The 22,809-nt window shown below is 43.0% G+C and overlaps 1 protein-coding gene across 1 annotated transcript in view; it reads left to right on the forward strand.

Annotated features, from left to right (window-relative positions):
* AGBL1 (AGBL carboxypeptidase 1) overlaps positions 1-22,809 on the forward strand; it is a 289,485-nt gene that overhangs the window by 18,078 nt on the left and 248,598 nt on the right. The window contains exons 2-5 of the mRNA XM_074836939.1: positions 1,614-1,677; positions 2,962-3,108; positions 4,059-4,190; positions 6,606-6,699. Of these exons, the coding sequence (XP_074693040.1) occupies positions 1,614-1,677; positions 2,962-3,108; positions 4,059-4,190; positions 6,606-6,699 (437 nt within the window). The remainder of the gene's footprint in view (positions 1-1,613; positions 1,678-2,961; positions 3,109-4,058; positions 4,191-6,605; positions 6,700-22,809) is intronic.

Genomic DNA, 22,809 nt, shown 5'->3' on the forward strand with positions numbered 1-22,809 from the left:
TGTATTGAGCAGTTAAAGTTTTGTAGCACTGGTAGTTGGCCAAAACCAGTATGAGGGGAATTTTGGTTTTTGGAGATTTGGAGTTTGGTAATAATGATGATAAAAAAAGAAATCTAAGAAGACATAATGTTAAGGATACAGAAGTTAGGAAATATCAACACTAATGTAGATACTGCATACAGAAGACGGCGCATATAATTTGCTAATACAGAAGACATTTGGTTTAAGGGAGCTGCCAAGCATCCTATGTGAGTCCTGCAACAGAGGTGGAAACATGATTCTCCAGGCTGACAGTCACCTGCTCTGACTGGGAAGACTGACAATTTTCCTGTTTCATTCCCATGTCTCACTCAATGTATACCCTCCCCAACTTTAACAAAGGAGGAGGAGCTATGATATGCAGCTCCCTAATTATCTACACAATCCTCAGCACCATGTCAGCCTGTGCTGTGACTTTAGCAGGGATCCACTGGAAAAAAAAAAGTCAATTTGCATTAATAGTCATCATTACAGATCTGAATTAGTTTTCTCTAATATTCTTTCTAGAGTTTCTTTTTGCTAGGTGTTACTTCTCAATTCCTTGTCTTAAATATTCAGTTGCATAATGTTAAATATGTCAGAGAATGGTGGAATCAATTTGGTTGGTAAAATATCCAGAATACATACTAGTAGGTTAAGTTTCTGAAGCACTCCAACATTCAGAAATATAGGAGCCATATATTTGCAAGATACTATTCTACTGTAATAATTTAATGGGAGATAAAGTGATTCCATTATACTTTATGTGATCCTGAGGTTCTTCAGGATCAAGGCTACACAAATGCAAGTTTTCTATTATATTGGCAATTTGTATTGTGTTGTATTGAATCTGTATGGAAATTAAGAGATCTAGAACTTAACCCAAGTGCCTCATACAAAAACACAAACTGGTGATTAATTCTTCAGTCTCAGCAGTGAAATCTGGTTGGAGGAGGATTAAAGAGAAGGTCTAGTGTATCACACAGATGGATGGTAGGTATCATGTGTTCCATTCTTCTCAAGTACAGTATATCTTATTTCCTCTAGTGCAAAATTTAAAGTGAATCTAAAGCAGAATATCTGATGTCAAGGTGTGGTGCTTACTTGGTTTTGATTAAAAATAAGTTTAGGGCATCTTCCAGGCTTAAATGTGGTTGTAGCTGCAAAGACAGGGGAATTTTCTTGTAAATGAGATTAATATAATTTAAAGGTATCCTTCAACTGCCAGTAATAAGGGATCCTGTCATGGAAAACCACCCCACATTTAACATTTCTGTGTGATACAGAATTTCCTCAACTTTGAGGTAACCAGACCGAACCTAAAAAGAGAGATGTAATTCAGAATTTAGATGTGAATTCTGCAGAAATGCTACTGTGTATTAAATATTGTGTAGTATGATCAGCATGTCTGTCAGAGGGTTTTAAAATGTGTTATCAATATGGTTCCATATATTCACTGGCCAGATGGCACAAAAAGTACTCAGTATCTAAACAAGGATTTCAGTGTCTCTTCACCACATGATGAACTGCAGCCCTGTGTAGCGTAAGTTCACTGTTCTCAATTGATCCCTAAATTTGGTGTGTTTCCATTTCAGAGCTCCTGTGACAAGGATGTCATCCTGAATATTCTCAGTGTCCTCACTGACTTGCTCTCTCTGGGTAAGGAAGCAAAGCTCTGGGGCAATACCTGTGGGCTAAGGACAGAAAGGGGTTACTCAAATAGGTCAGGGAATTCATACCTGTATAAACTTGGCCAGGTGTTTGCAAGGTGAACAAAACATGAATTGTATCTTTAGATTAGCAGTCCTTACTCTTGTGTTCAGAAAACTGAGCTTTTTCAGTAAGTTAAAGAAAAAAAAAAAAGACCCAGAGAAAGTCTCATTTTTTTTTTTTTAGTTTAAAAGATGCCTGTGAGTTTCAAAGTATTTCATAATCCCTGACAGTCAACCACTAGAAATGTTCACGTTGCCACTGGAGAGGCAGCTGTGAGACAGGGAGAGGAGCCTGACTTCCCAGAGAACAGGGACTCCCTAACAGAGAGAGTTCAGCATCTCCCCAAAAGGCACCTCCACCTCGGGGTTGCAGGGAAGGCATGTTGCTGCATGTGTCCGAGCCATGTGAAAAAATAAGTGAATTGGCAAAAGAACTGAAAAAATAATTAAGTTTCTTTTCCTTCCTGCTCCACCTCAAAAATGGCATTTGCTAAACAATTCTCAACCCAACCGAGCTGCTAGGCTGCTCGCATCGGCGTTCCCCACTCCTTGGATCCCCACTGCAGACGTCACCCATCCAGCTGGGCCTCTCTTTTGAAGCCCTGCAGTGCTGTTCCTCGGCTAGATGGAAGGCTTGCCTACCTGGAGGACAGGAGGTACTGTCTCCCTCCAGGAGCTGGATGTGTGGCTTCCTCCAACCACGGAGTCTGAAGTTGCTGCTGGTCTCCCATGGATCGATGTTTGTTGGCACAGTAGGGCTCGCAGAATTAGCATGTGGTTTCTTTGGAGACCTAGATTTGTTTGAAAGCTGTCTCCAAAGCTTCCCTAGGATTCCTTTTCATTTGGCAGAAGCCCGTTGCAGCTTTAGTCCTTTGCTTGTTTAATTTCCAGTATCTGAGAAAAGATCACTGAGCCTTCTGCTTCTTTGAAACCTGTTGGTGTCTCTGCTTATTCCTCTCTGCTGCATTTCAATGCACAATGAAATATTTCTTCAGGATGTGCATTTGTAAAGATAATGACTGCTGGAGCAAGAGGAAGCAGAGCACACGGTTTCACCATGCAGCCATCTCCAGGCCAGGGGCCTGGGTCAATTCTGCAAATGCCCTTGGGTTTATAGCAATAAAACACCATTGGAAAGCCATGGGAGGTTCGTGTGCTCTGTGCAGGGTGAGGGTTTGTGATAGCGCTGGCTCAGGGATGCTCTGAGCAGAGTCTCTCCTCTTTTCCCCAGGGACCAGCCGGCGAATTCACTACATGATCAGCAAAGGGGGCAGTGAGGCGCTGCTGCAGGCTCTCACCACCGCTGCCCAGACCGAGCCGCTCGACCACTGCACCCTCCTGCCCCTGCTTCGCCTGCTCGCCAGGGTCGGCCAGCGAGGTACTGCTGAGCGGTGGGGGACTTCTTGGGGGGGGGGGGCCTCAAAACTAATGGACAGCCCCAGCAATAATCAGCACTGGGATATGCCTGATAGACACCCGTGAGTTTATTTTTGGGGTGTGCTGCTTGTCTGCAGTTTGGCCAGGTAGAGATCCTGCAACAAGGCAGGAAGGGCGTACATGTGCATAGAGCTGTTTCTTACATAGATTTCATCCATGTTCTGATTTGGATTGGCCTTGTGGCTGAAAGCCCCCCCAGCCGAAATTTTATTTTACTTTCCCTTAACCTAAGTGAAATCTTAAAATATGATTTCTCTTTGTCAGCCCAATCTGCTGCAGAGTGGCAGATCTTGGCGTACAGGGAGGTTTCCTGAGGCAGGGAAATGCCAGGGCAGTGGAGAGACCCACCAGGAGCCGGCAGCTCTTGCAAGAGAGATAGACTGGGGGAACCATAAAGGGGACTTATAAGAAAGATAGGGACAGACTTTTTAGTAGGGCCTGTTGCGATAGGACAAGGAGTAATGGCTTTAAACTAAAAGAGGGTAAATTCAGACCAGCTATAAGGAAGAAATTTTTTATAATGAGGGTAGTGAAGCACTGGAACATGTTGCCCAGAGATGCCCCAATTCAAGGTCAGGTTGGACGGGGCTCTGAGCAACCTGATCTAGTGGAAGATGTCCCTGCTCATTGCAGGGGGGTTGGACTAGGTGACTTTTAGAGGTCCCTTTCAAACTAAACCGTTCTATGATTCTGTGATTTGTATATGGTGACTTCAGGTAAATCCCATGTTCTCCTGTTTTCAGTGAGAATAGTGCTGATCTAACTCATTGATACATTTGAATGCTTTTGTTATGAGATCTTGAGTTATAAGATCTAGTGAAAACATGTTTATCAGCACTGCTGCAGAGACCTGATCTTTGTAATAGTCTGATTCTTATTTGCTTTTCACAGATAGGAAGTTTGGGCTGAAAGTGCAGAAGGCAGATGCAACTGATATAATACTGAGCTTGGCAAGAAGAAACCTGGGCCATCACCTGTACCTCACCCACTGCCTCTGGGTCCTGCAGGTTTGTGCTTCTAATGGTGAGTGCCTGGATTTTCCTCTGTCCCTCTGTATAACAACCACCAGAGTTCTTTTTTAGTCATTTCAGTGCAAAGAAACATCAGTGCCTGCATGCACTGTGAATATACAGAATCAGGCACAAAAGCCAGAACAACTGTAGAAAGAGGTGCTCCCCAAGGGGCCTATACAGCCTTTACAGTGTATTTCATCTGTGGACTCTGAAAATAAAAGTGCTGTAGTGAAAAATATTCATGGCAATGATCTCCTATTCTAGAATATAAACAGTCAACTCCTTTGCTCTGAGACTTAGGTACCTTAAGTCTCTATGCTATTACCATAATAGCCAAATGTCTCACTATTGTTGATTGTATTGATCCTCAGAGCAGCTCCATGAGAAAGGAAAATATGGGTGGAGAAACAGAGGGAGAGATAAGTCAGTTACTCATTCAAGGTCCCTCGGGAAGTACATATTAGATCCTGGTCTTCTGTCTAGTATCCCTCCCCATGCACTCTCACAGCTTTTCTTGCTTGGCAGTGCCCTCATGTTAAATTATTCAAGCAATGGGATTTCCAGTATTCTCTCCTTCTCTCCCAGGATCATTACAGATTCATACAGGCTTTCCCTGCTACAGAGCAGCGAGTTTGTCAGACCAAATTTCCCTTTGCTCACTCTAACCCTTTCCTCTCCTTCCTCACATCCCTCACCCAGCAGATAATTCTTGACGGCCATCCTGTCTGCAGCCTGCTATATGCATCCTAAGATTTAGCACTCCTGGCGCCCAGCCCTGCAGGTCCCTTCTATCTGTACAGGAGCTAGCTTCATGCAATGGGCTTTCTCAGGCAAGCAGCCAAGCCTCAACATTCAACCTCTCTCCCTGTGATAAGCAGTATTTGAAAGGCTGAGTGTGACTGAAAATGCAGCCAAGGCCAGAAGCTGAAACGTGCCTTTATTTAGGTTTCACAGCTGTGTAGTGACCCTGTGCTGCCTCCCACCCAAAATGATGATCTACACACTACCCTGCTCCGCGTTTCAGTGCACCTGCATCCCAGTCCAGCTGCAGTTTTTGCAGAAGTTTTAGGATGCACACTGCAGCCTGGCCTCCTTTCTGCTAATGTCAGACCTTAGAACCCCACCTCTGCTCCTTTGTTGGAGCATCTCTGTTACTCTCCAGGTATCTCCAGCACTCTCCAGATGTGCTTCCCCCTTCCATGAATAACTTTGACTTTGTGGGCTGTGTGACCCAGCTGGGAAGCCACAGGGGAGGTTAGGTGAAGGTCTGTGTGGAGGTGGTACCAAACTAGGAGATTACATGCTCCCAACCTTAGAAATTATTTTTATGGAGTGGAACTAAACAGGATCCAGAAGCATATAAAACTATGAGAGTGCTTAGGTATGAAAGCAGAAAAGATGAGTCCTTGTCACAATCTCATACACCAGTTCTTTGCTCTGAGTTGCTCCCTTCACAGCCTGCCACCAGTTGCGTGTGGCAGCCTACATCCCGCTCTGGGGCAGGATGAATTCAAGCAGCCTTGTCCACTGCCTGTCTCTAATGAATTACCAGTTACTGCGAAAGTAGCTGGCAAGCCTTGCAGAGCTTTCCATCACAGGACAAATTGGCGGGGACATGGTAGGACTGCAGGAGATGATGGACCCTCTGGCAGCAATCTGATGACCACTGGGAGATATTTACAAAACAGTCAAAACCCAGCAGTGGGCAGGCAGCCAGGTCTCCCTCTGGCTGCTGTTGATTACTGATCCTTTCACCCCGTTCACTTGCATTTAATATTTCAGGGCTGTATTCGTCCCTTCTTTACACACAGATCCTGTCTCACAGAGGAGAGGTCTGGCTAAACACCTAGTTTATGCATCAGGCGTTTTTGGAATTGATTGCAAAATCTATCTATAAAAGTTCCTAGTGTGTTAGCAAGTGAAGGTTTAAAGGTAAAATTGGCCTAGCTGAAATTAAGCTGCATTCAGAAGCACCCCTGCCTCCAAAAAACACTTCCATACTGCTGAATAGTAGCACAGAGAGAAAACTGCCCTCCATGCTCTATGAAATAAACTGTCCTTCATGGAGCTGCCTGTGGGAACTGTGGGATGAATTTGAGACCTGTCATTTTGCTGGGAGATGACCCTATTTAACTATGATTTGTTCTCTGAAGAGTACAATATTTACAGGAAAAGGGGCTTTGGGGGACTCAGGAAAGAACTGCAGGACTGTTTTTGTGTCTGATCTTGGCTCAGGTTGTGTCCACGGACAGCTTTGTGCTTCACTTTCTGTGTTTGTAAAATGACCTGTGAAGTCCAGTTGGGAGCCCAGAGAAATCTGCTCCCAGATCCAAGTGCAGCTATTCCCTTACCTGCATCATCCCTAAACACAGTATTGCAGAGTGTCTGCTTCAGATCTGACTGCTTTTCTCTTTTATTGGCTTAGTTACCACAGGAGCTACGCTTGGCATCAATGGAGCCATGGAGCTGCTTTTCAAAGTCATCACCCCCTACAGCAAGAGACACGTCAGGACAGTCAGGTAGGCAGTAGCCCCAAGGGAACTCATCTTTCCAGGACAGCGAGAAATAAAATTTTGGTTCCACTTGAAGAGGCAAAGAAATCAGAAATGGATGCACAATTTCCGCTCACTTTAAATCTGCAGGGTTTTTTAAGAGGCAGAAATAGTTCCCTGAAGGACACGTTAATACCGTGATTCATCATATGATTCATGCTGGTGGCCATTTATTTGTAGTGTACCCTGTATAGTGATGGCAGTCCTTCATTTCCCAGTCAGGGCTGGATTTTGAGAAGCATGTGCTGGCAGCAGACCGCTCCTGCCTACCCCTTAGCATGAGCCTCCTTCCACCTCTGGCCTGGGGGCAGGTACAGTGGAATCGTGGCAGTGCTGCCTCATCCTCCTTTTGCAGACATTTGTGACCAGGTCATCATGATATTTTTGAAGTATGACAGTTCTTACTAGTATTAATCTGGGCCTGTTTTTAAGCCCATCCCAAATATTTCAAAGTTTTTTTCTGAAGACAGCAAGTCCATCTTATATCTCCAACTTAATGCCCAACATTAGTCCCCAAGTTGTCCATTCTGACTACTTCCTCAGATGCCTTCCAAGGAAAAAATAGTAATGTGGAAAACATCCACAGAAGAACATAACACATTTCTGTGGCTTGCTCAGTACAAACGGGAGGAAGAATTTACTGCTGACACAAATCACATTTGCTTAAGCAACACAGAACCTGCCAGTTCTCCTGCTTAGATATGCAATGCCTCGTGCAGCACAGTCCCTACTTGTTCACGCATGTCTCAGCAAGGACATGGCAACATTCAGTCAGTTTTGGCTTCTGCATGGAGCTGGCATGGGTGCGGTTCGTGGCTGGTGATTACTGAGGAGGTAGCTCTAGGTTGGGCATCACGTGTAGGTGAGAAGTGGATGGACAGACATGACACAACAGTTTGACCACTACTTGTTTAGCTGTGGTTGAAGTCCGGGCCAGTCGCTCTGGGTGAGGGCACCAGTAAATAACGTCCATCCTGCTGTTACTATCAAAGACTGATTCCAGTACACCCAATATTGCCAGTTACACAATGCGTTGTATGGGAAGGAGTTTGAGTTATTTTCCACTAGCCACAAGTGATGAACTTACATGTCAACACATGGTACTGTTGTTTGCTAAATGCAGCATTCTTCCAGTTCTTCTGCCTACATGTCTGGGGCTATAAAAAAAATTTGAACAGTTTGCTTTGCTAAATAAGATACTGAGTGGGCCCAGCAGACACACAACTTCCTGCAGCTGCCTTGTGAATGGAAGCCAACTCACTTTTGCCTGCATTTTTGGCTTTCTAGTACAGTGCTAAGTACCTGGAACTGCTTCACAGCTGCAGTTCTCTCTTTGCCAGAATACCTGTGATTTCTCTACGTGGTCTGTCCAAAAGTATGATATCAGGATGTTTCCTACACAGAGGTCTGGATATTACCCAACTCAAAGAATATTATTGCTAGGGTATTATTCCTAGGATATCTTAGCACCCACCAAGATTCCCCTCAGGCCTCATGTTATAATTTTAATCTTCAAGATTCAGGGAGCCTGGAAAACTGCTTTATGTACGACAGGGGTGCCCAGGATGAGTTAGACTCAGAGTTAAGCTTGACTTTTGAGGCCACCAAAGGTGATAGATAGGTCCATGCCTGTGCTTAACTATCAATTCCCTGGTTTCCTTCCTAAGGAAGTGTTAGCTATGATTAGACTAGTGTTAGTTCTACTTCTGTGATTGCCTTGTAGGTCAGGGTCTGTGTGTAATGGGACTTAGGCTTGTATCAGTTCTCTGTTAAGCAATGGGACTGGCTACATAAAGGCTTTTTAAATGAATTTTGTGCAAAGCTGATTTTTCCATTTGCTGTTTCCTCTGAGGGAAGTGGAAAACTTGGTATCTATCACACATTTCTAGCCTGGCTTTTTGCTGAGATTCATTTGGAAATGCAGCTAGTGCTGCTGAGAGTGGTTGTAATGTAGGCTGTAAAGTAGTCTAGAATACTCACTTCTAAGCAGAAAGGGAAAGAAATAGCCTTCAGAGAAACACACTTCCTTTGATTTCAATGATTCCAGATTGTCAACATGCAATATTTGGGTTTTTCTTCCTTTCATCTGATGTACAAGAATTGTTTTGAACTCTTCTGTGGACCCTTTTTTTCCATTTGGGACACACACACACACCAGAAAATACAAACTCAAAATTTCCCTCAGTAAAAGTCCAGTTTTATTGTTAATAAGCCATTTTATTTATTGCTGAAATGCTTGGATTTATTTCCCCTTTGAAAAAAGGCATCTTATACTTTAATTATTATCTACCTGAGCTTCCTCATTGCTAGTTCAGTTTCCTAATTTCCTTTTTTTTCCCTAAAATATTTGTGCTCTTCTTAAAACATATTTGTATGAGTGTGCAAATGGAGGATAAAACCTTTCCTGGGACCTAGCTCACAGAAAAAGGTGATTTGGCTCCCACCTACAGTTGGTTTAACGAGCAAGAACTATAAATCAGCTGAAGCCTGGTAGCCACTCATCTGGCTTGCTTGGGGCTCGAAGCCACTTGTTTCATTTAATAACTAGGAACAGCTGAGCAGGTTAATGGCTCAGTGGAGACAGTCTGTTTTACATCAGAAGCAGCACACAAACCTATTTTGTTTTAAAAAATGCTTGCAACCTATTTAAAGGCACTAGTTTCTTAACTTTTAGTAGGGACTGTGCTTGTTTGCAGTCTGTTTGAAAACTCTGCTCTTACTGAGGAAAGCAGCTTCAAGAGATGGTGTTGACAAGAATTTATGTCCTGAGACCAGAACTTCAGACTGCAGGGTGGGTTACAGATCGTCTTTCCCAACATTAGTGAATGCCTGGGATAGCTATGGTCTGAAAATCCCAAGCATCTTTACAGTCCATCAGAAAATGGAGGTGGGTACGTGTGAAATGTCCTTCTATTTTTTGAGCTGCTGCAGTTAAAAAATTGTAGTCTGACAGGTGGAAGAAGCTTATGGATGAGTTTTCTGTTGGGGAGAAAGACTAAAAAAGGGTCATGTGCTTTGTCTAGTTCAGTATGTGCTGCTGGTCATCTGACGCTGGTGTAGCTGTTCCCAAAGTTGCTGTAGGTATGTTGATATCCGGAGTGAGTTATTTTGGTGTAGTCAGTTGCTCACAAAAACATCTGCTTCTTTTTGGCTATCACTATGGAACTCGAAGAGAACACTAATCTGTAACCTGCCTACGGAGGAAAACTCCAATGCCCTCCCAGCAAGCCTCTGATCCTCGCTTTGTATTTGCTCTTGATACCTTCTTTCTACTTCATAACTATGTGCCACCACGATTTGCCTTGTTGCTGGGAAGGAACAGCTGGCAACTGTGGGGGCTGAGATTACCCTTGTCCTTTGATCAGCTGCCAGGAATGCAGCACCAAAAATGCATCACTTCTCTTGTGGGTACACCCACATTCTCCTGTCCTGGGCAGCAGCAGGACCAAGGTCACTTTAAGAGTCTGCCCTGGAGAATGTGCTATGAGAGCTATTTATTTAGCCAGCTAAGATGTGGAAACAAGATACATAGTTCTATTTATTTTTCCCAGTGGCAAAGCTCTGGGTTATTTAGAAATAGTCTCCCATGCTCCAATTGACCTTCTCTGGGTGCGTGCCAAGTAGCTCTGATTCCCCTGAGACTGTGACTCATGGACTTTATTGGTCTTAGATAGGCATTTGAGGTCTTCAGGTTGCTGGTGCCATAACTGTGGATCTCTCCAGGACTACCCATGTCTGAAGTAAAAACCACATGGAAAAAAGTGAAACTCGCTGAGGTTTAGAGAACTCTTGAGTTAAGGACTATGAAATCCAAGTGAGATGGAGACTCTAGACTGTCTTGCTCATCTCTCATGATGCTGTGCTGCAGAGAAAGCTTTCTGATACCTTTTATAAGGGCAGTTTAAAATAAAGCCAGATGATGTTCTGGTTTTCTCAGTTCTTTTTATGTCAGTAGCTGGGATATTTGATACGAGTGTGTGTGTGGGATGCTCAAATCTTCACTCCATCAACACCTTCTCTAGTGCAACATCCCTGATGCCCCACACAGTGTAACAGTCCCTGCTCCTTTCACCTTCTACCTTACTTATTCTCCATATGTTTCATATCTTCTACCCTTCTCCTACTTTTCAGTGTCCCTTTCAACACCCTTGCTTATTTTCTCAACTTACTTGTTCTGAGAGATATTTGGATGTGGTGTGGGCAGCTGGATATGGAATGTGACAGTGGCAGATGTTTGTTCTCTGGCCAACCAGGAGCTAAGTCTCTTCTGTGTGACTCTGTCTCCAGGTGGCTAAGCATCAGATATCCTCCCCAGGCTGCTGGCATGCCAGGCCAATGGCTTTGGAGGCTGTATGTTGTCTGTGGCTACATGCTGTGCAGGTCTCCTCTAGGACTCCTCAACTTGAAGGTAGATTATCAAAGTGAGTGAAAACAAAAACTCAGAACTTATGATTCTTTCATATAAGAAAGACCTGTGTTTCAGAAAATGGCAAATGATGGTGTGACTTGTGTCTGAGTTGTTCCCTCTATTACATTATCTTTTTCTGTTGTTAAAAGGTTGGCAGTCTTATTTCTGCAGCTTTATTAAAAGCAATTTAGAGTCTCTTAAAATGTCTTTGTTTCTCAAAGCTCTTTGAATACATCTAGTTACCATACTGAGCAGAGCTGACTAATGGTAAGTGTTCACATAAACCTCATACAAGACATTGCAACAAGAATGAGTATTTGTCAGAATTAAAAACTCTTTCTGTGAATATTCACAAAACTTGGCATTCTGCACTGAGTTGTTCCAGTAAAGTTTGACTACTTAATTAAACGTTGAAAGTGAATAAAAAAGGTCTGGGAATGGCGCCAAATTAATTCACTAGAAAATGTGATATGCAGAAATTATCTGCCTTTGCTCATGTCCAGCATTGTCTGCTTCTGACATTTAATCACAATTCTTATGTTTGGTACTTATTGGATGGTCCCAGCTCCTCAAACACTTGCCGATAATCATCCTTTCCATTAAAGAGAGGAAATCCTCTCATGTAACTCTATTCCATCTGAGGTGGATATCTGGACTCATTGCATACTAAAGGAAAAAAGAAGCAAGTTCTTTTCACATGGATCAAATGCTTTCCTCTAGAAACTTGAGGTAGCTTGGCAGTGTTTATTTCTCTCTGCTGAGTGGAGGATGAATCTGGAGTGGGTAACTTGGAAGTAGCATGATGGGCATTTAAGGTTGGGTCAGGTTGCTGAGAGAGATTAGGAAAATTGTCCTCTCCAACAAGTTCAGGGCTAAAAAGCCGTGAGGAAATGAGAATGTGTTTGTCTCTTCTTTGATGATGTGTGCTCAGCGGTAATTTGAGGTGGGGAGCGACTCGTGAATTTGAAACATGCAAGAATAATGATGATGCTGTTGCTATGGTCAGGAAGTGATTCCTATATCACATACTTCTGTCACAATGTGAGCTTAGAGGAAGATTTTTACTGGAGTACTAAAAGTGGAGCTCATGCAAGTGAAGAGGAATGTCAAGGTGATCAAGAGAGCACATCTAAAGCTAAAAGCCCAAATCTGACAAGTCCATATTTAATCAGAAGTGTCAGATTGACCAAGGAGAATAGAAAGGCCCTGGAAGTGCTGAAGATACAAGTTGGGAGGCTCTATATAGCTTCAGAATAGGCTTTGAATATATGAATATATATATTACACTGCTTTTCTATAAAACCTGTCTTATTTGCACACAACAGATTCTGTTTTCTCATCTTGGAACTGGTGTTTTTGATGAAAGCTAAAATGTAGGCGTTGAGCCCATAGTGTTGAAAAGCGACCAAGCTGCCACATCAACAAATGATGTAAAAGTGATCTCCTGTGACCTTAACAACAGAAGAAATCAGAATGGCAGTGAGCTATGTCTCTTTAGACAAAAAGAGAGGAGATGTGTATCAGGGATGACCCAAATACTAGAATTATCTCTTCTGATAAGAATGATGGAGAGAGACACGGAAGAGATTCAATTGCAAATGTGTCCTACAGCCAGTGCAGGCAGTTAGAATTCCCTTAGCCTTAATCCTGGATAACTTCTTGCTGGTAGACCACCATACACATTTGCTGCAATTCCGTCTTCTAGATTGTCCTAGACTTTCAGCTGCTCTCTCTTTGAACGGAAGAACATGTTGCATGGCCATTGCCAGCCAATATTTTGAGAATGAGAAGAAACTCAACACAGCAACACAGTGATTAGTTCCTCTGCAACCTGATATGGTAGCTGTTGTGAGTGGATATTTTTGAGGAATGCCCCACATACAGCTTTATGATTTTGTTTATTTGGCAATGGTTCCTGATAGATCAAAAGCAAATCATCCTTAATTCCTCTTGTTAGTCTGTGTTTTGCAATTAATCGTGTTGAGCAGTTTGGATACTTAATTGGAAAGTAACACACAATTCTATTGGAATGTGGTCAGAATTAATCAATGCTTAGTGCCTGCTTATTCTCAAATTGCTATTTGGTTCATTTGATCCCTGTAGAAAATTCACAGGAGGGGCTGAAATATATCTTTTGAGCTATGTCACAACTAAATTACGTGCTTCCCATCTGGTCTTGATCTACATGGGATTTAGTGTAGAATTCCTGCTAAATAAAACTGGTAAATACTCTTCTGAATGAGATGGTACCAGCAACAAGGGAAAAAGGGTTGTCTTAAAAATTGTTGTTTATATCAAGCGTCCTTTCAACTGGACTAATATCTCAGATAACATGAAACAGAGATAGGTAAATAAACCCTAGTGCTCAAATTTAATGCAAGGAGCCGTTGTAATAGAAGAAATGATCTTGGAGCCAGAGGTGTCCCAGTTTTATGCAGTTCCTTCTCCTCTGTTCTTTTAACAGTCTGTGTGGTTTCTCTCAAAGAACGATCTGTTCTAATATTAATAATAAGTTATAAAATCTCATTTCAGACTGATGGTATCTTGGTGCTGCTTTACAGAGTAAATAGAGTTGCATTGCAAAATTATACTTTACTGGCATTGTACCGTTAATAGCAGCAGATGAGAGAAATTGAAAAATTAAGAGGTAGAGGCAAGGGAGAAAGAGATGCTTTCAGATGAGATTTGAAAATAGATGAAGAATTGATGAGGCAGAGAGTAATACCATATACCAAGGTTGTTCCAGATGGCTGGACAAACATGTTGCATACAGAAACCCTGGTGCCATCTCTTGGTAGCCTCTGGTATGGCAAGATTAAGCACATACACCTACCTCTGTGGCATAAAAAACTGGCAAATGAACACTATATAAAGAGAAATCCACTTCTGAGCTTAACTTGGTATGTCATGAGAAGGGAGGAACTGGTTTATAAATGGACCCACTTAGTGAGGCTGTTATTTTGAAAGAGATGTTTGCTTTTTTCTTTTAAGTCTAGATTATGTGTTACGTCTATTTCGGGTAGAAGTAACAGTTTGAAAAACATGCAGTGCTTTCAGCTGAAGGCCTTTCTTTGTGGGTCCATTATTTCTTGCGCTTTGGTGAGCTAGCAGGTTATATTTGGAAAGATGGTATGAGGGCAAGTTGCTGCTGTTCTCAAGTTCTTGACTTTTCACACCCGGTGGCTATGGAAGATGCAATTCATGGCTGACCTCACATGACTGCTTTGGGTATGCCTATACTGCAGGCAACTCTGTGCTCATTGGGTGGGAGATTCTGTCCGCCCTAGGTTTGATTTACCTCATTCTGCTAACAACTGTTAAGGCTTGCAGCAGGGCCTCCAGTGTGGGCTACCCAAGCTTCTTAGGACATATTATCCAGTCTGGGAGTATTATTCATCTTGCCATATCTGTCTCGCTGTTGGTCCTTGTGCTAACTAGATTAAAGCTAACACTTGAGTGCCTCACTGCATTGCAACCACATTGCCTCTTAGAAGATCTCCGAGGTGTATCTCCCACATAGCTAGAAAAACCATTGCCATTCCCATCCAGGACTTTATTTCATGCATCAGTTGCCTCTCAGAGTTAAATGAATTGTTAATGTTAACAATGATTCCCTGTAGCTGCGTGTGATAGTCCTATAGAAGGATAGGTCAAGACTGGTGTGTACTGGTTATGCTAAGCATTTTGTAAGTAGCACCGAAAGAACAGAGTGGAATAAATCAAAATTTAAAAAATGAGAACAGAGCTAGAAGGATTACAAAATATTTTGCAATCTAGGAAGAAATAAAGGGTTTGGGGTGGCTTCTGGAAGTTGATGGGTTATCTGAGAGATAAGGAGTGGGAAAGCTGCTCCTGATCTGGAGGTGCAGAGAGAAGGTTTTCGCCAGTGGTGGTAGGGCTATAAGGGTAAAGAAGGTAAAAGGTAGAAGACAAAAGATCTCTCATGTCTGAAGTGCTAATCTGAGACACAATGTGTTACTGTGGGCAAGCCACCCGAGATCAGACTTTTCATATTCTCAATGCATACACTTAAAACCGCACCTTCCTAATGCCTTCGTAAGGGTAGTGATGGTACAGCCAGTTGTGACTGAGGCATTTGGTGAGGACAGAGAGAGAGAGTTGGGGAAAATGAGAAAGGAGAGAGAAGAGCAGTAGTGAATTTATGAAAGGTTTTATGCTCAGGCAGGCTGCAGTTGAAGTGGACTGTGGAGAGAATGTGGAGCTGGCAGAGTGAGGGTAGGGTTGAGCAACGTGGTCTGTGACCTTGTAGGTATGTTTGAGGTGGATGTTAAGTGCCAACACTTTCAGAAAGCATCAACCAGACAGCCCTGGGGGACTGGGACTGGAGACAAGGGATTTCTAAGCAAAGCCTATGTGAATTTGCTCATAGAGGTGAAGAACAGGTGCCCATCCTGCCTGTTTACATGTATCCATTTTCCTGTGTCAAGGAGACAAAGAAGAATCCCCCCTTGGAAATCATTGAGTTGGGTAATGATGTGAATCTCTGATAGAGGCCAGAGAGTGAGGAGATGAAGATGAAGGCACTCATGTGTCAGCGCATATGAGAGCCCAGGAATCTCCTCTCCTTTGCCTTTCACTTGATTTATTGACATTTCTCCTCCCACCCAGAAGCCTGTTACCCTTATGAACGGGGTAGAAAGCAGCTGTGAAATCCTTCCCACAAAAGCTTTCAGTCCAGAGGTAGACAAGGGAAATTTGATGGAATCAACAGTGAAAGGAAGCCTCAGTGCAGAGCTGCTACAGTAAAAATTTCGCACAATGCTGACTTCAAGCAGGTGCTGTCCCCACAAGAAAAACAGCCTGAAAAATTTCCTCGGGTTGCTGTGGCTTTTTTCCAGCTCCACCAGTGCTGGCAATGCTGGCAGGTGAAATGTAAGCCAGTCTCTAGAACTATCAGTGATTTTAAAGCACAAAAGTGATTAGACCTGCCCTGAGCAGGGTTATACGACACAGTGTCAAAGCCCTTAGCAACAGCCTTTCTATGCTAGGATTCCCTGTCCTGATAGCAGCGTTGGAGCCACACCAGCTGTAGCAGCAGCGGGGCAGCTGGTTTTAGCAATACAGTGGCAACACAACTGACTCCTTTCCGGTGGGCAGGAGAGACAACGAACTCCAAAGTCTTCATAGTCTCTTTCAGGTTCTTTTGGTTAGTTATCGAACACCGGTTATAGAGTATAAAAGAAAAATTGTAAACACTAGAGTATTTACCAAGTGTAGGTGAAATGAGTTTATTAGGAAGAGAAGGTTTTATAACAGCAGTGCTACAGATGCAGTACAGGTCTCTGGCTTGCTAACATTGGCAGGGCTCTTCTTGGTCTCTTTATCTGCAGGGCAACTCTTGGAATGGCAGCAATGCTGGTAAAATCTGTAAATAAGCCCAGAGTTGAGCTGCTCTGGGATGTGTTCAAAGACAGGGCTTGGAACGTGGACAGGAGAACCTGAAAACTTGAGGAAGTGGCTGGTGAGGAAGAACAGGGCTGCTGACTCTTAACACGGCTGCAGCTCTGGGGCTGGGAATGGAAACTCCCCCTGAAGTGTAAACCTTGGAAAGGTCATGGCTCCAAGACCAAGCTTTTACTGTCAGGCTTCAGCAACAGCCAGACTATTGCCAAACAGAAGAGAGAAAATCGTCCATATCTTTGGCACATCTACCCCATGCGTTTCTTTCCTCTCCTGTGTTAAATGGATATAGTTTGGGCTTTGTGTGGACCATAGAACATACATTGTAGTGACACAACATCTCTCACTATCTACTCGAAAGCTTCATTACCTTCTTATTTTTCATTGTTGTTTTAAACCGCACTTATATATTTGTGGTTATTCCAGCTTTCACCACCTTCCAGATTTTTCTGTGTGGAAAAAACAAGGGCACATGGGAGAACCATCCTGATAATGCTCATAATTTTTACCGTGCTTTTTAATTATTAATCCCCATTGCTTCATTCTTATATTTACAGCTCAAGTTCTACCAGCCTTGGCTTTGATATGGTCTGTTTTCAAATCCCAGAGTTTGGCTTGATTATACGAGATGGAAGGTTTCCAGTGAAAGGAGAGAGGAAAAAAATATACTAACTTTTATTACTTAGGCTTCTGCAAATTACTGCTTCAAAAAGCCCCTGCAGTTATGCCAGTGTGACGTTGCAGCTTTCAAACAGCAAATATCAGGAGAACTTGACCTAGTATTTACTGCATATTGGCTTGTTACTGACTTTTTCTTCCTTCTAAATCCTCTAGCTAAATGTTGTGAAGAACAGGCACCAGCGCTAAGATGTGACAGGATTATTGCTTAATAAGGAATTATACATGTGTAACTGAAAAAATTCATTAGTCTGCGGTTGGCTGGATCAGCCACAACAGCCAGGTGCTGGCTTTCAACCAGTCTTGCAAGCTCCATGATGGTGTAGGGACTTACGTTGCACTCAAGGCTGGTGTATAACTGCCTGCTCTCAAATCTCCTTGCTTGTAGACAGGGGCATGAAACCTGAGGCTGTGCCTTGGCTGCCTGTAGTAGTGCAGTCCTCCTGCTCATTCTCCCAAAGTCTTAATGTATCCTGCATGTTGAATCCCGGTTACCAGCTGGGCAAAGTGCTATATGGAAGGCAACGTGGGTGATCTAACAGAGAACACTATGACTCATGGGCATACTACTAAACTAAACATACTTCTCTTTCTTTCTCAGGACTCCTACCTATGCCATTCCCATGGCCATTTTATATAGCTGATTGTTGTTCTTTGAAATGCTAAATATCCTGGAGGTACCGTGGTTGCAGAGCCCCACATCTCTGACCTGCAGCCTGTAGGTTGCCTTCCCTGCAGTAAGATGTCCTACTTCTCTCCTGCCTGAGCTGCAGAGATGAGGACAGGAGAAGGACAAATTCACAGTGGGTGTTGGAGTGGTGGTGCATCTGCTGCTGTTTGAGGTTGTGGCCTTTTGTGATGGTGGCTCAGCCTACTTGCACTGACAGCTTCTGCAGAAGATACATCCTCATTTACAACATCTGTCCTATTTAGTTTGAACCTGATCACACGTCCTCAGATGACTCTTCTGCCTTTCCTATCACAACTTGGAGATCTTATGTCCAGAAAGCTGCTGCAGGGCAGTGTGAAAACTGTTCACTTTCCACACCTTGGCTCTTTCCCACAAAGACATATCTCTGTGTATACACTACACAAATACAGCAGCATCCTCATTTCCCCCTCCCACCTGTCAAGCAAGACAGAAACCACAGCATGGCAGAGGGAGGCAAATAGCAGGATGGCTTTTTTCTGCTAAACCTTTTATTGAAAATCCCAGGCAAGTTAATAAGCTTTCCTCCCTGCTCTGCAATTGCAACATCTATTTTCCCAAAGACCTCATGCTTATTGTACTTGCCTGCGGCAAAACTAGTCAGTGCTGTATGTTTCTAGCACCATTGTACAGGTGTTTTGCAGTCCTCTGTTTTGACAACACACTGGGTAAAATTGGCATTCCTTTTGCATACAACACAGATTTGAAAAATTTCTTATAAACTGGCTATTGGTGTTGACTGGGTCAGTGAGGGCTGAGTTTTCTGAATGAATGTCCGGATTTTCAGAGATATTCAGATGTGTGAAGATGAAAGGGAATGTAACCATAACAGAAAGCCTCTCAGCAGGTTAAAGGCCTAACTCAGACAGTTAAAAGATAGTTCTGACCTTAGTATACAAAGGGGCTGTGAAAAATCCTGCTGAGTGCTAGCTGCATGTTTAGACATAAAAATGCCTTTTAAATTTGGGTCAAGATGCCTAATGTGAACCTGTAAGAGGATGTTACTTTGTGTTTCTCAAGCATGATTATGCGTTGTTCTCAATTTGAGACTAGTAGTACCAATTAAGCTCAGTATTGTGTACACACATGGTTTACAAACAAATACCCCAGTATTTCCAAGCATGTTTGTATTTGGCAGCATCAGGTAGGACCATCAAACTGTAGTTTGCACCTTATTCACAGTAAACTCGGTGCTGAAGGGCTAAGTATGTACGTGAGGGAACACAATCATCAGAAGAGATGAAAAGTGGGAGTAGCTGGAAAACAGGAGAAAATAGGTGACAGCTTCTGCATATTTTCTTCTATATGTTTTGTTGAAATTCCACTTCCAAGTAAGCTTCTCAGGCAGCTCTAACTCTGACCACCATCCTTTGGGATTTAGGTAAGAACCATATATTGAAACTGCCTAACCTGTTGTCAAGGTTTAACTCCAGCTGGCAACTAAGCACCACACAGCTGCTTGCTCACTCCTCTGCCCCAGGTGGGATGGGGAGGGGAATTGGAAAAACAAAAATAAAACTCGTGGGTTGAGATAAGAACAGTTTAATAATTGAAATCAAATAAATATAATAATACTAATAATTGCAATGAAAAGGAAGATAACAAAAAGAGAGAAAACCCAAGAAAGACAAGTGATGCACAGTGCAATTGCTCACCACCTGCTGACCAATGCTCAGCCAGTTGCCAAGCAGTGATCAGTACCTCCCAGCCAACTCCCCCCAGTTTATATATTGAGCATGACATCCTATGGTATGGAATATCCCTTCAGCTCATTTGGATCAGCTATCCTGGCGAGGCTATCCCTCACAGTTTCTTGTGTACCTCCTTACTGGCAGAGCATGGGAAACTGAAAAGTCCTTGTCTTGGGATAAGCACTACTTAGCAACAACTAAAACATCAGTGTGTTATCAACACTTTTCTCATACTAAATCTAAAACACAGCACTGTACCAGCTACTAGGAAGAAAATTAACTCTGCCCCAACTGAAACCAGGACACCTGTGTGCATAACAAGGGAAATGATGCTTACCTACTTGGGAAGTACATGGAGAATGCTAAATGGAAAGTGTTGCATGCAAGAAGATTAGTTGGCATCAGTATCTCTTTTTTTCCACTTGCTCCTGACCACAAATGTGGATGTAACACTGTGTGCTGTCAGTGCTGCAGCTGATGTGTAAACAGCTACTCACTCATTCAAGCCATGGCCTTAGTATACAGGCAGACTGTAACTGGATACTCACCAATAGGGAGAACTGAGTAGGGCTGTAAGGTTGTGTTGTGGTATTATTGCCAGTTCACAACCACCCAAGTAGCATCTTGTCATGCAGCACACGGAGAATGATTCCAGTAGCTATGCCTGCGTGAAATGGCTTCTTGCTCTGGCATATTCAAAGCAACTCTGCAAGCCAGCTCTCCTCCCTAGAGGTTTTAAGCTTTAAGTTTCCTTTGGCTGGACTTTATGGATGTGCTTCATCTGAATAGGACCAGAGGGGGAAGCGAAGTGCCATATAAACTTAAACTGATAGATCTGTTTCTAGAGCCTTGTAATATGGAAACAGTACCATTAGATTAAAAAGAACAAACACAGTTTTTCATCTTGCGTTCAGCATCAGTCATTCCTTCTTTTATTCTGGAGCATCTGATTTTTGCTTAAAGAAGAAGCTGCCACACAAGTCAGCCTTGTTTATTGCTAGAGATCAAGGAAGATGGTGCTTTCTCAGTCCTTCAGCTTTCATATTTCATGTTCTTTTCAAGTCTCTTAAATTGTACACATTTTTAAAATTAGTTTTCCTGAAAGACATTAATTTTTCTTGGTTAAAAAGACCAACCAAAAGAAAAACCCCAAACAGAACAAACCTCAAAATCCTAAGCAGTGAGACTGCAAGAATGGCTGAAATGAAAACTCAAATTTCCCATCCATTGCAGCAGCCTAGTTACACGCAGTAAATGTTGCTATTTCAAACACTGCTGCTTTACAGCTCAAGAGCACCTTTCATTACAAAATGCTTTTTAAAGATGTTGTACCTTGAGATTACTGCCACCTTAGAGATGGTTTGTACTAACCAGTAGTCAGGGAGAACTACAGCTCTTAGCCTTGATTACTTTGAAACCAGCCTCCCTTTTGTGCTCTCAAATAGCTCTGGGCACAAGCAGTGACATGTTAGATACCTCACTACCTGGACTGTTGGCAACACAGGCTGCTCTTGGATATCTCACTGCCAGAAATTGATAGTATCCATAAAAAAAACCCAAACAACTTGCAGTTGTTTGCAGGCAATATAGTGTGAGTAAGTACAGGTGCATTTTCTGGCATCATAAAGTCCTGGGTACCCCTAAGCTCTACCTTCTCTTTTATAATTCACCATCAGAGACTCCCCAATGGCAAAGAACCTGCAATTCAATTTCTCTTAATAAGGACAGAAGCCACAGGTGCCCTGCTGAGATTTGAGCATTGGGTTCCTTGGTATGTCACCAAGCAGTGCCCTTTGGCTTCATCACGCAGTAAGCAGGTTTTCACCAGCTGTGTGGATTGTGTCCCTCTCCCTGCCCTTACCCTGGGTGTACACAGCGTTCAGAAAAGTTTGAGGCAGAACGACCCAGAAACAAGCAGGATGGAGGTGGGTCTCTCCCTCATGCCCTGAGCACCTACCTTGCTGTGAGCACAATGGGCATGTCGATCCCTGTGGTCTCCGGACCAAAAGCTGCTGGGCGTAGTGAACTGATAAGCTATGAAAAAATTGACAACTAAGGAGTGAGCCAACAGACCACTGGACTCCTCCTCACTAGTACCTGAATTAGGATTGGAAGACATCTGTCTAGGGAAAAGAGGGGGGTTTAACCCCACTCACTGACATGCTTTAATTGTGTATGAGATGTTTGGTAGGGCTGTGCTGGTGCTTGTTAGCAATGTGGCCTTGATGAATATCCTCACCACTCCTCTTAATCAATCAAGGATAGCATCAAGACCCTTTCTCAGTCACCCTACATGTGTCCCTTGGGTGGGAGAGCTGGATTCTCACACTGTCAGCCTGAAACTGCCTGGGTGATGAATCTGTTAAAAATCCTGTCTGATTGTGATCCTTCCAGCCCCTTCATCTTGATGTGAATGACAAGCTGTCACAGCCTGCCTCAGCCATATTGGTGACATCTGACCCTAGAGAGGGAGTTGACAGGAATGGGAAATCTTCTGAGGTATGGCTTCTGCCTGAGGAAGCAGTGCCAGCTCTGCACCATGCTGTAAGAAATGCCTGGGCATTTTTTTGGCAAGGATTTAAGCATATTTTGTGTACCTTGTTTTTCTTTGTTACTAGTTTGAAGATAATTTAATTTAGAGCTGTAAAGAATAGGTTGGATTTTTAGGTTACAGCTGTCTCTCCTTCTGTACTTGTTGTACATGAGAGTGAGTAGGATACTTGTAAGGATGTCTGGAGGATAACCCTGGAGCGACTCTTCTTTCTGGGAGCCAGAGATGAAAGAGGCTGGAAAGCTAAACCTTTTTACTGATTTTAACCTAACAGGCTCCAGGGCAGGTAGAAAAGTTTGGAAGACGCTATAGTGAAGGCTTTGAGCTGAACCTGGAAACTGAGATATGCTTGTTGTATTAACCATGAGAGCAAGAGAGGACCTCACACTGGGGCTTCTGCATCACAACTATAACTTCTCTACAGGGAGCAGCGTGTCTTTTGGAGAACATATTGACTTCAGCTCACCAAAATGCAAGATAGGAGAAAATTAACTTCTGAATCTCTTGTAGGGTTAAAAAGCAGGGAAACATTACTCCTTTAGCTGTTAAGCCTTGTTGGCTATTAACATTGATTTTGGCACCTGTGCATACTTTTTTTTTTCTTCCTCACAACTCTCCT

The sequence above is a fragment of the Strix aluco genome, chromosome 12, assembly GCF_031877795.1.
Source record: "Strix aluco isolate bStrAlu1 chromosome 12, bStrAlu1.hap1, whole genome shotgun sequence".
NCBI lineage: Eukaryota > Metazoa > Chordata > Aves > Strigiformes > Strigidae > Strix > Strix aluco.